This window comes from Rattus norvegicus, chromosome 1, assembly GCF_036323735.1.
Source record: "Rattus norvegicus strain BN/NHsdMcwi chromosome 1, GRCr8, whole genome shotgun sequence".
NCBI classification, from domain to species: Eukaryota; Metazoa; Chordata; class Mammalia; order Rodentia; family Muridae; genus Rattus; species Rattus norvegicus.
In genome coordinates this window covers 103,947,086-103,959,345 of record NC_086019.1, presented here as the reverse complement: position 1 = coordinate 103,959,345, position 12,260 = coordinate 103,947,086, and the positions used below count along the sequence as shown (strand labels likewise).

General features: G+C 50.3%; 1 protein-coding gene across 6 annotated transcripts in view; it reads right to left on the bottom strand.

The window, feature by feature from the left end:
- The window catches only part of Shank1 (SH3 and multiple ankyrin repeat domains 1), a 49,472-nt gene that overhangs the window by 34,542 nt on the left and 2,670 nt on the right, over nucleotides 1-12,260 (bottom strand). For all 6 annotated transcript variants that reach the window (XM_017589761.3, XM_008759416.4, XM_063274933.1 and 3 more), the window contains exons 2-8: nucleotides 11,794-12,091; nucleotides 11,429-11,632; nucleotides 10,946-11,017; nucleotides 8,466-8,574; nucleotides 8,098-8,249; nucleotides 5,264-5,431; nucleotides 4,768-4,884 (exon numbers count right to left, since the gene is read on the bottom strand). In XM_017589761.3, coding sequence (XP_017445250.1) covers nucleotides 4,768-4,884; nucleotides 5,264-5,431; nucleotides 8,098-8,249; nucleotides 8,466-8,574; nucleotides 10,946-11,017; nucleotides 11,429-11,632; nucleotides 11,794-12,048 — 1,077 coding nt within the window. In that variant the 5' untranslated portion in view covers nucleotides 12,049-12,091. The remainder of the gene's footprint in view (nucleotides 1-4,767; nucleotides 4,885-5,263; nucleotides 5,432-8,097; nucleotides 8,250-8,465; nucleotides 8,575-10,945; nucleotides 11,018-11,428; nucleotides 11,633-11,793; nucleotides 12,092-12,260) is intronic.

Below are 12,260 nucleotides of genomic sequence, written 5' to 3'. Positions count from 1 at the left end.
AGCACCTCTGAGTTCTTTAAGGGCTTCTTGCTTGTGTGTCAGGTGCCAAGCTTCAGAAGGGAGCTCACCAAGTGAGTCTCCCGGCAGAAATCACTGTGGTTATCTCACAGAAGAGGAAACAAGCTCTCTGCACTGTTCAAGGTCATGTGGCTCGTGAAGGATTGACCTCAGATTCCATTCCAGGTCTGTATTTGTGCATGCGTGTCTGTGTGTGGAAACAGTGTGTATGATGTGTGTATGTGCTTCTGTGAGTGACGATGCCCACATGGAGGTCAGGAGACAATGCTCTTTTCCACCTTGCTTGAGACAACGTCCCTTGTTTGATGCTACCTATGTCAGGCAAGTTGGTCCGTGAGTTTTGAGGGGGGAGTTCTTTGTCTCTGCTTGCCATCTCCCTATAGGAGACGTGGGATCACATACTCATGCTGCCACATCTGTTTTTTCATGAGTTCTTGAGATTTGAACTTAGGTCCTCATGCTTGCATGCAAGTGCTTTTAAGCTCTGGACCGTCATCCCCAGTGCCCTAGGTCTGTCTTAATTGCACTCTCTGCCAGACCTAGAAGGGATAGTACACACAATATAAAGGGTGGGGGGCCAGGTGGGAGATAATGGGGGGACATACACATCCCTATCTGTCACCTAGCACTACCCATCACTCTCTGAGCTAAACTAGGTTTCTGAAATGACCCAAGGCCTCACCCAAACAACCCACTTGGCTAGCCCACTTCAATCTCAACACCTATCACATTCCCTTGCTCCAACCATGCTGGCTACTTCCTCCCATCACAGGCAGGCCTGTCTGCCTGAGACAGGGTCCTGGGATAGCCTGGACTCACTGGGCAATCCATGCTGGCCTCAAATGCGTGGCGATCTGCTTGCTCAGCCTGAGCGCTGACAGGAATTCGTTCACATAGCCTTATCTCTCTCTGACTTTCTTGCATGGATAAGTGTGTTCTCTAAGCCAATATTAACCCATTTCCTTCAGAACACTGTGTGCCAACACATTCCATATCCTATGTTACCTGCTCTCTTCCATGGTAGGTCACATAGAGGCATGGGTGCACAACACCAACCTCATCCAGCAGTGCCCAGCCTATAGGGTTTGCCCAGGAACACTTACTCAATGGCATCTGGCCTTTGTCTTGGCCTGAATGAACCTACATTGGCCTGCAGTTCCACTCTGGCTCCCTTGAACGTGAATTTTGAAGTGCCTCTTTATTACACCTTCTACATATACAAGAGTATACTTGCCCTCAATTCAGGTCTATTCTACAGGATGGGATCGAAAGGCCACATTGGTGCCTAAACCCTTGCAGCCAGTTACTGGAGCAAGCAGGGTGTGAACCTGGCCTTCAGATCCCAGTGTTTGTCTGTCTAGGTCCGACTGCTAACATCACTTGCTGGATAACAAAGCAAGTCCTGTTTGTGTGCCGTGTGTAAGCATGTGCAACCACACGCATGTACCACTTTATATTCCCAGCTGCCACATATGTATGTTTTTACATGCTTTCATGCCCCCGACAGTCCACCTCGAGAGGCATGGGGCTATAGTATGGTTCTCAAGCTCCCTAGTGTCTGACCAAGTTTAAATGTCCTAGTCTTAGTGAGGCGCTCCCTCCACTGTGCACCTGGAGAATCGCGTGTTTATTTACAAACTAGCACTGATATCTTGGGGTATTTGTTTTAACATCCACCAGGCTGAGAGCTTCCTTCACCTCCCTTGGGGTCAGCACCGTCTCTGATTAATCTCCTATCTTTAGTACCAAGCACATAGTAGGTGATCGAGAAATACATTTAGAAGAGATGAAGAAGGGAGATGTGGAGCTCTCAATCAATATTCACTTGCCCAAGCCACTTAATTGTCCATTCATTTGTTGAGTCATTCAATCTGTCAAAAACAGCAGCCACCTGTCAAGAGTTCTGAGCCCAGCACTGTGCATAGTTCTGCTGGAGATCCATCCACAGCTCCGTCACTCATTCAGTCTGTCATGCACTCATTCATCTGCTTACTGCTGGTTGGAGCTCGGGACAGAGCAGTCTGTGAGATTCTCTCCCCACTCTTGAGAGAGAAACACAGTCTAGGACTGGACCGCCAGGGGCTACATGTACATACCGAAGGGCTAAGGGGACAGGCAGTGAAGGGTGGAGCTCAGACCTGGGCCAGATAGGCGTATGAATGGAGAAACAGTATATAAATAGATAGAAGGATGGGTTCAGGGATGGATGCATAGATGTAAAAGAATTGCCATGTTCTGGGAGGTTGGGATAGAACCAGAATCTACCAGATTCTGTTCCACTGGGAGGTTTATAACCTAGAGAATCTGAGGATGGACAGATGGATGGATGGATGGATGGGTAGGTGGACGGGTATATGACTAGATGGATGGACAGATGGATGGACAGATGGATGGGTGGATGGATAGATAAATAGATGGGTAGGTGGACTGGTATATGACTAGATGGATGGACAGATGGATGGATGTATTAATGGATGGATGGACCAGTCAATGTGTAGATTAATGGATGGATGGATTGATTGGTGGTGGAGAGGAGGACAGATGAGTGGAAGGGTAGAGAAATGGGTGAGTGGGTGTGTGGATGAATAGATAGATGCATTGGTAATGGATGAATGGGTGACTGGATGAATGAGAGGTGGCTAGGTGGTGAGTGGGTGGATGGATGAATGGATGGGCGACTGCGTAGGTGGGTGAGTGTGTGGACCAATGGGTAGGTAGGTGGTGAATGGGTATATTGATGTGCCCACGGGCAGCTGGATGTCTAGAATGAACAGAGACGGGGATAGAAGTGGACGATGAACCCATATTTGCTAATCATCTTCTGGATCCAGTAGCAAGCAAAGTGTTCACCTGTTTGACCTTTTATATGAGGGATATTCATGACTGACCCATTTCACAGATGACAGAGGCTAGTGGGGAAAAACTGAAGAAGGCAAGACAACACGCTCGTCTGGCTCTCTCTGGGGAATAGTGGCTGCTGTATAATTCTCTGCACTCAGTTTTCCCTGCCCAGATGAATGCCCGCCTTCTGACCGCATCCTGGCAATTGACACTGATGATGATGCTAATAATAACAATTATTATCACGGCTGTCTTCTAGGGATGAATACTTAATGTACGAGACCACTCATCCCTTTCAATCAGCTGACATGGCTCCCATTTCCGGGAGGACAAAGCCTCAGATGGTGGTGGAAGGCACTAGTTCAGGTTCTTCCTGGGTGTGCGGGTGTGCGGAGCTGGGGCTCTCTCTCTCTCTCTCTCTCTCTCTCTCTCTCTCTCTCTCTCTCTCTCTCTCTCTCTCTCTGTCAAGCACCTGCCTCGAGTCAGAGGTCCTGGCACAGAGGAGCGGTAGAGAAAGCAGCAGTGAGCGGGAAGGAAATGCCAGCACCATGTTGCTGGGTTTGAGGAACACCAGTCCTCCCTTGGCGCTGAGCATCCTGCTCGCTGCCACAAGGCGGCAATTGGATGCCCGCCACATCCCCAGCACTGGGAGTTCTCAGGAGGCAGAAGGGGCTAGGGCTGTTTTGGAAGACTTCCTGGAGGAAGAGGGGGGAGCAAATCAGCAGCATCCCAGCAGGTGCCGTCCTCCCTACCCCGAAGTCCCCCAAGCAGCTCTTCAAGGGCAAGAATCTTGGGGTGGGGAGCTATAGCTCCAAAGGGCCTGGCTCACCTGGGGTCTCTTGGTACCCGGGTGGCAAAGGACTATCAGCTCCTGCTGGCAGCAGATCCACCTGGTGAGACCTTTGTCTCCTTGTTACAGCCCATCTCTTCCCAGAATTCCCCGAGAGGGACCCTCCCCACAACATTGAATTGCTTATCCCCAGGCTGCACTGTGCTCACAGCTCTGTCCCCTGCAAAGACTTAATGTGCCTGGCCTCTTGTCTTGTACATAGCTTGTGCTCCCTTCCTGGAGCACTCTTTCCCACTCATCTGCCTCTGCTGTCCTGACATCTTCAGAAGCCCACCTCCACTCAAGTCCAGACACGGCTCTCCAGGGAGCACAACCCTCCATAACTTTACTGGACACAAAGGATTAGAGCAGAAGCTCAGTATAAAGCTTGGAGCCAGACACAGGGAAAAGCTCATTAAATACGATGGGCAGATGGGTGGGTGATGACTGGAGAGATGATGGGTGGATGGGTAGATGGATGGATGGATGGATTGGTAGATGGAGAAATGAGTGATGGGTGGGCAGATGGGTGGATGGATGGGTGGAAGATGGGTGGGTGGGTGGGTAGATAGAGAGACGGATAAGTGAGTGCATAGGTAGATGGATGTTGATTGGATGATGGATGTGTGAGTAGGTAGGTGGATGGATGGATGGATACGTAGATAGGTTTGTAGATGGGTGGGTGGATAGATGATAGATAAGTGGATGGATGGGCAGATGAGTTTGTAGATGTACTGATGAATGGGTGGGTGGGCAGATGAATGGATAAGTGAGTGGATGAGTGGATGGGCAGATGGAGGAATACATGAGTGGATAGCAAGAAAGGTAGATGGACGGATAAATGATGGATGAGTAGAAATGGTGAATGAACAAAGGTTGCAAGAGGTAAGATGTTTGAATGGAGGGATTTTTTTTTTTTTGGTTCTTTTTTTCGGAGCTGGGGACCGAACCCAGGGTCTTGCGCTTCCCAGGCAAGCGCTCTACCACTGAGCTAAATCCCCAACCCCTGAATGGAGGGATCTTGAACTGGTGTGAAGCATGTGCCTTTAAAGGGGCAGGTAGATAGTTCTTGGGCTGACCTTGTTGTAGAGAGCACAGATGTGCAGGGCCGTGTTTCCTGAGGCATTCTGGGCTCCAGGCTCAGCCCCATAGAAGAGCAGGTGTTCCAGGTGCTGAGAGTGCCCTCGTTGGCAGGCCTGAGGGTACAGGGAGTGCATGGGCCTGGTTAGACCTCATCTGAATCCAAGGCCCTCTTCCTTGAGGTCAGGAATCTCTGCATCCACATTCCCTTCTATTTTTTGGTTCCCATAGAGACCTATGATGTTAGCTTCCTGACTCTAAGCATTCAGTTACTCCACTGTATAAATACCCCAGGCTAGCCCTTCAGGTGAATCAAGCAACCAGCCTCTTCCATTTATCTATATTCCTGGAGCTCTTTCCACCTTTTCTTCTTTGAGTAAATTTCCTTCTTCTCTCTGTAAGAAAATCTGCCATCTCTTTTATATTCCAGCCCCTTGGATACTCAAAGTCCAGGTACACAAGCTCTCCCCAGGACTTGGGACTGAATCTGGATACCTGGTGGATTTCCTGCCAGCCGTTCTCATCTGCAATGCCCAGCTGGGCCCTGTTGTACAGAAGTAGCTCACAACAGCGGGGGTCTCCCCCAACCATAGCTGTGTGGAACAGGGGGGTCAGCCCTCGTCGATCCTTGTAGTTGGGGGAGCCCCCAAGGTCCAGAAGTGCCTAAGGAGGGACAGACAACTCAGGAAGGAAGGAAGGATAGGTGGTAGCCTTAGTTTCAAGGGGCTGGTAGGGAGGTAAGACTTGAATGACATATACAGGCTCTTATCTGTCTCATTTCTGCTCCAATTTGTGTGTGTATGTGTGTATGTGTGTGTGTGTGTGTGTGTGTGTGTGTGTATGCTTGCACACTCACGAATGTGCTCCCATGTGTATGCTAGCACATAGAGAAGGCCAGGAACCAATGCTAATAGTCTTCTTCAATTGCTCTCCAATTTATTTTTTGAGATGGAGTCTCTCATTGAGCCTAGAGCTCGCTCACCAATCCAGATGGAATAGCTGGCTAGTGAGGTCCAGGGATCCTCCTGCCTCTACCTCCCTGGCACTGAGATCACAGGCACAGGCCACCACACTCTGTTTTTCTGCTTGGGTGCTGGAGATTGAACTCAAGTTGTCATGCTTGTACAGACGCCACTGATGGCACCATTGCTCCGGCCCCTCTGAGAGTCCATAGACTCTGAGCCAGGCTTTGTCTCAATCTGCACTAGTCCTAGCCTTTAAGAACGATGAGAAGACAAGGCAGATGGTGTCGCACGACCCTCTCTCTCTGACATACAGCTCAACCTTTTCCTAGTGAGTGACTTTTGATGAGCCACTGGAGGGTGTCCACAACCATAGGCTTCTTAATTCATGGCACGGTTGTAGGGAAGACAAACAGAAGGATGGGGGTCTACATGATAAGAATGTCCCTGATCAAGTGTAGGGGCACTAGACAGACGCCCAGAGAAGGAAGCCTGGGAAGGACAAGCATGAGGCGAACCAATATTGAACCGGCCTCCTGAGGGTAGAAGTTGTAGGGGAAAGAGAAGGGTGCAGAAGAGGGAGCAGTTTAAGCTTGTATAAGAACAAGTGTGGCAGTTGTCCTTGTGCAGACAGCCCATAGCAGCCATGAGCAGTAGGACACTACAATGAACTGTCCCCAGTGGTGTCATCCAACACAGTGGCCACAGGGGGGCGATAAGTACCTGGCTGGCTGGTGCATCCAAGAAAATGTGATTTTAATTTTATTCCGTTTTAATTAATTTAAAACTAAACGGCCTGTTGTGACCAGTGATTAAGGGACTTGATAGCAAAGATCTGAAACCACATAGACAGACAGACAGACAGACAGACAGACAGACAGACAGACACACACACACACACAGAATATCCATTTATTCTGGGTATAAACAGCAATTGCTCATGCCAAGTGTTTGTGAAAAGAGGGGTCAGTGAACCGGGGCATCTGTGAATATGGCTGTGCCTCAGTCTTTGGAAGCAGCCTATCCTGACCTATGCCTAAAGAGGGATCAGTTGACCTGGTAGAGGCAGAAGAAAAAGAATATTTTAAGGTAAGACTGCTTGCGGGGACTGGGGGATGGACAGCTCAGTTAGTAACGTGTTTGCCATGTAAACATGAAGGCCCGAGTATGATCTCAATAATCCATGTAAAAAAGTGCAATCTCAACACCGGTGAGACAGTGGCAGGTGTATCTCGGGGGCTTGCTGGCCAGTCAGACTAGCCTAACCGGGAGCCCTGAGTACCAGTGAAAGCCCCATCTGGAGAAATACGGTGGCTAGTTCCTGAGGCCTGGTGGCTGGGGTTATCCTTTGGCTGCCACACTTGCACATGCCTGCTCATAGGTTACATGCACATGTACTTGTATGTACACACACACACACATGCACACACACACACTGCACACTAATTTGTTCTGGGCATTTTGTGGGAAAAGAGGGTTAATTTGTTTGGGAAAGCACATTTTGTTTCTTTGTCGAGAGAGTCTCATGCCGCCCTGTTAGCCTCAGATTCTCTCTCTGTCTCTCTCTGTCTCTCTCTGTCTCTCTCTGTCTCTCTCTGTCTCTCTCTCTGTCTCTCTCTGTCTCTCTCTCTCTCTCTGTGTGTGTGTGTGTGTGTGTGTGTGTGTGTGTGTATGCGCTCAGATCTTGGCTATCAAGACCTTACACTCCTCACCCTCCTTTCTCTACCTCCCCAGTGCTGAGACACCAGGCTTGTGCCTCCACACCCAGTTTTTGGAAGGTGGGCTTTGCATCTTAGGTGCGAGAGGGGTCTGGATTTGTCTGTGAGAGAATGTGTGTGTTGGGAGGTGAAGTGCTGGGCTAGGAAGGATGAAGGGAGGGGCAGATTCAGGATGTGTTTGGAGACGGTCTCCAAGCAGCAGGAACTCATTTTTGTGTTTTAAGACCCTTAAGGGTAGGTACTTAGGGAAGGCAGAGGTAGGGTGTGCATTGGCTGGGCAGAGGGAAGGGACATTCTGAGTGCTCAGGGAGGAAGAGTCAGCGGAGGGGGATTCTACCTGCCTCAGTCACAACCAACTTCTAGACTAAGCTGGAGTATCTGGAAGACCGACAATGGGAATTGTATATTTGTCAGTGCGTGGAAACAGACTTTGTGGTGGGGACAGAGAGGGACTGTTTGGGTGGGAGCAATGAGATAGGATACCATGTAACCTAGGCAGTCTTGAACCCCTGAATGCTGGGATTACAGGTGTCTACAACAGACCTGACTAAAGGGGGATTCTTTTGAGCAGAAAGGAAGAGAGTAGGGTTGGAGAAATAAAAGGGAAAGGAGAAGGGGCCCCAGTGTCTGGGGACTACAGCAGCCTCACCGTGAGTGCCAGGCAGTGCCTAGCACATGCAGCTTTGTGCAGCGCTGTCATGCCATCCCGGGCCCTGAAGTCTATGTGCGCCCCGCCCAGGCACAGCGTCCGAATCACCTCTACTGAGCCTTCAGTCTGGGCCGCCAGGGTCAAAGGTGTCTCTGAAGGGCAAGAGAAGACCTTCAGAGGTGGGCCTTTTGCCTCCACTTCCAGTGCTTTTGGCCTTCACCTTTAGACTCTACCCCTGGCCTTCCAGCTCAGCCCCCAACAACCTTTGGTCTCTCAGTCTCACCTTCTGAGGTTGAGGTGGTGTCCCCAGCCTCTCTACCCAATGCTGCTCCTCATCCCAGTCCTTCATGGCCCATACCCCTTCCTACCTCCTGAATCTGAGTCGTGGTAATTGGGGTCCAGCCCCTTGTCCAGCAGCCTCGCCACCTTGTCAGACGTCCCGAGCTGCACATATTCAAGGAACTTCTTCAACCCCGTCTAAATCATGTATAAAGAAAGACAGGGGTGTCAGGAAGATCAGGGAGACTGAGCGAAGAAAGCCGCAGTCAGAGCCAGCAATATCCAGGGGAAATACACAGCCAAGCCTTTGCAAAGGCAAAAAGGAAGTCTGGTGTGGTGGGGGCACGTCATTCGTCTCAACGCTCGGCATGGAGACAGGAGCATACCTGGGCTCAGAGTCTTTCGAGACTGTGTCTTAAAAGTAATGTCCTAAAGTAGAATGTAGCATGTTCATGTCATGGTTCACATGTGGAGGTCAACAAGCTAAGTAGAAGAGAGGTTTGAATGAAAAAGACCCCCAAAGGCTCACAGGGAATGGCATTACTGGAGTAGGTGTGGCCTTGTTGGAGGAAGTGTGTCCCTGGGGGTGTGAGGTCTCAGTACTCAAGCCAGGCTCAGCGGCTTACTCTCTCTTCCTGATGTCTGATGCAGATCTGGAACTCTCATGTCTGCCTGTGCTATGCTTCTTGCCATGATGAAAAGGGACTAAACCTCTGAAACTGGAGGCCAGCCATTATAAGATTATTTGTTCTTTATAAGAGTTGCCGTGGTCATGGTGTCTCTTCACGGCAATAAAATCTCTAAGAGAAAAGGAAACTATAAACTGTGTTGAAATCCATACTGATGACAGGTATTCTTTTTTTTTTTTTTCTTCTTTTTTTCGGAGCTGGGGACCGAACCCAGGGCCTTGCGCTTGCTAGGCAAGCGCTCTGCCACTGAGCTAAATCCCCAACCCCGATGACAGGTATTCTTAAAGGGATGTATACTTAATGTTACTGTTTTGATACACAATCTACAAGAAAGTAATTAAAACACCATGGTCTGGGGGTGGTGAGATGGCTCAGTGGTAAAGGTACTTGTGGCCAAACCTCCTGCTAACCTGAATTTGATTTTCCAGAACACCCATAGAGAAGGAGAAAACTGAGCTCTAGAAATTATCCTTTGACCTCCGCATGTGAGACATGACATGAGCATTCAACCCTAACCCTGCCACCAGACACATTCAGTGAGAAAGGAATAGACGTAATTTAAAAAAGATATTTATGGGGCTAGAGAGATCTCTTAAACTGTTAAGAGTGCTTACAGAGTTCAGTTCCCAGCACCCACCAATGGCAGGTTAATGCCAGCTTCTGGGCATCTAACAGCTGGGCATGCCAGCTTCTTTGGGTGTCTGCATTCACATGTACATAGCCCCCCCCCCCCCATGTACGCATACACGCACGCACACAATTAAAAATAAATGTTAGAAAAAGATGCAGTGGAATTTTTGTGCTGTTTTTGCGGTGTGACTCAGTTCACACCTGTCACATTGTACAAAGGAGCTGTACATGGCCACTGGCTCCCAAAGTGGGTGACACAGGTAGAGAGGAGAAGGCATGGAGTGGGAAAGATCAGGGTGGATGGTGTGGGAGGGAGAAGCGGGGGGGGGGAACAGATTAGGGAATTTCTTTCCATTAAATGTCAAGAATTACTTCCCTCTGGCCAGAGGAGCCTCCTAATTTCCTCCATGCTCCTAGAGGGCCAGGGCAGACACAGGAGAGATATTACCCAAGGTCAGGAGGGAAAGGACCAAACAGAATAAATGTGGCTGAGAAAAAAGGTCAGAGCCTGTGGAGATACAGGCATAGGACTGGGGAACTGTGGATGTCCATGAAATACTACCCAGGTAGGAAATTGGCTGATGCAGGGGAAAAAAAAAAAAGACCCTAAGTGCTCCTGAGCAGAGAAGGCAAGAGTTCAAAGAACAGATTGGAGGGCTAGGAGTAAAGCCTTGTTATGGAAGGATGGAGCCCCAAGTTTGATTCCCCAGAAACCACATAAGAGAGCCAGGGGTGGTTGTGTGCACTTGTAAACCCAGTGCCTGAGAGTTGGCAACACACATTTCTCCAGGGCTTCCTGGTCAGCTAGTCTGACTTGGGTGGTAAGCCAGTAAAAGACTATTAAACATAAGGTGAGGCCAGTGAGACAGCTCACCAGGCAAAGGTACTTGTCACCAAGCCTGAACATGAGTTCCATCCTCAGGATCCCTATGGTGGAAAGAGAATAATGGCTTCCCTAAGTCATCCTCTGACCTCCACATGTGCACGTCCACTCACTCCGGCACCACCAGCACCACCCATACACACACCAGGCACAGATGCCATCTGAGGCAGGTGAGGCCACAGAGGGAAGTGGGAAGGGGTTATGATGGAGACGAATGGGTGTCTCCAAACAGGATGCACCCTCAAAGTTAAATGGGGGACTTGGTGTAGCCGAGGGGTTGGCAGAGGGAATGGTTGCTGGGGAGAGACTGGGAAAGAAGGTGATGAACAGGGCGCTCTGGGCACAGGGGGCAGCAGGGTACTCTCACCTTCGTGTGCAGTTTGGCCAGCTGTTTCTCATCCAGGTTGGTCTGTTTGTAGACTCGGGTCTTGTAGCGGAACTGAGGCCAGGGATAGGATATGCGGGGACACAGACTTATCAGACTCTTGGTTGGGGAGCAATTTCTGACACTGCTCTTATCCTCCCAGAATGAGTTCAGGCTTAGCATGGAAATGGCTGTAGTTCGGGTGACCTTTCCAAGTATACCAGGTCATCAAGGTCTACGGCACTATAGCCCCTACCTTGTAAGTATAAGCATGGACCCCACCACCACCAATTACACGAATGTTCTAGAATGACTGTAGTTGGGATTCCCTCATTTGATGGCATAAGGAGCTTAGGGAGAGGAAGGAACACCATCTGAGGCAACTCAGCTGGCGATTTGGACTCTGGGTAGTCTTGGGGAGCCCACTGTGGGGTTCTTTTGGACTTGGAGTGGATGTGTTTCAGGGCATGACTTCTGTGGCCTCACCTCCAGGTAGGGTACCCCTTTCTCAAAGGACTGAGGGTACTCTCTTAGAAGCCTCTCTTCCTCCAGGAAGTTGGCATCCCGGCCTGAGGTGGCTGGCTGGAACAGTCCATAGTTTAGCACATCCTGTAGACTCTCGCTCAGGGCACAGAGTACTTGCTGTTTGGCTGTCCAGATGGTAGCATCCGGGTTGAAGCGTAGGCATTTCTGGTGGGAGATAGGATGGTCAGGGCTAGGTTGGGTCAAGGATCCAAGGGTCAAGGGTAGGTTGGAAAAGGAGTAAGATTGCAGCTAGATCTGGGATTGAGGGTGGGGAAAGACTTGGCCAATGTGTCTGTCTGTCCGCTGGCAAGTGAGTAGCCACTCACCGTCTGGTGCAAGTCAGGGATGCCAATCCTGAAAACCATCATGCTGAAGTGGGCGTCGTCAGGGACAGACATGGAGCGTCCCTGGAGGCCTCGGGTAGAGGCCAGGTTACCAGGTGCTCCGCTGCCCCGGCCCCGAGTACCCTGGGGGCCTCTTCCTGGTCCGTCTGGGGAGCTGTCCGATTCTGAGCCCCCCTCGGGACACTCGCTGGCACTGTGGCGTTCCTCGTCCTCGCTTGTCGCGGGGCTGTGGGTCATCGTGGGGCCACGGGGCGACGGGGGACAGCAGCATCACAGGCAGCTGGGCAAAGCAAGAGTGACCCTCACTGTAAAGTCACTCAGAGGCCACCAGTTCCACTCAGTAGACAGACACAGGGGCAGCCTGTTCCCTTTGCTCTGGGAGGTGAGGGAAACTAGACATGCCCTCAGCCCTCTGCACAGACAAGTTTGCACCACCTCTGCAGCCTTCT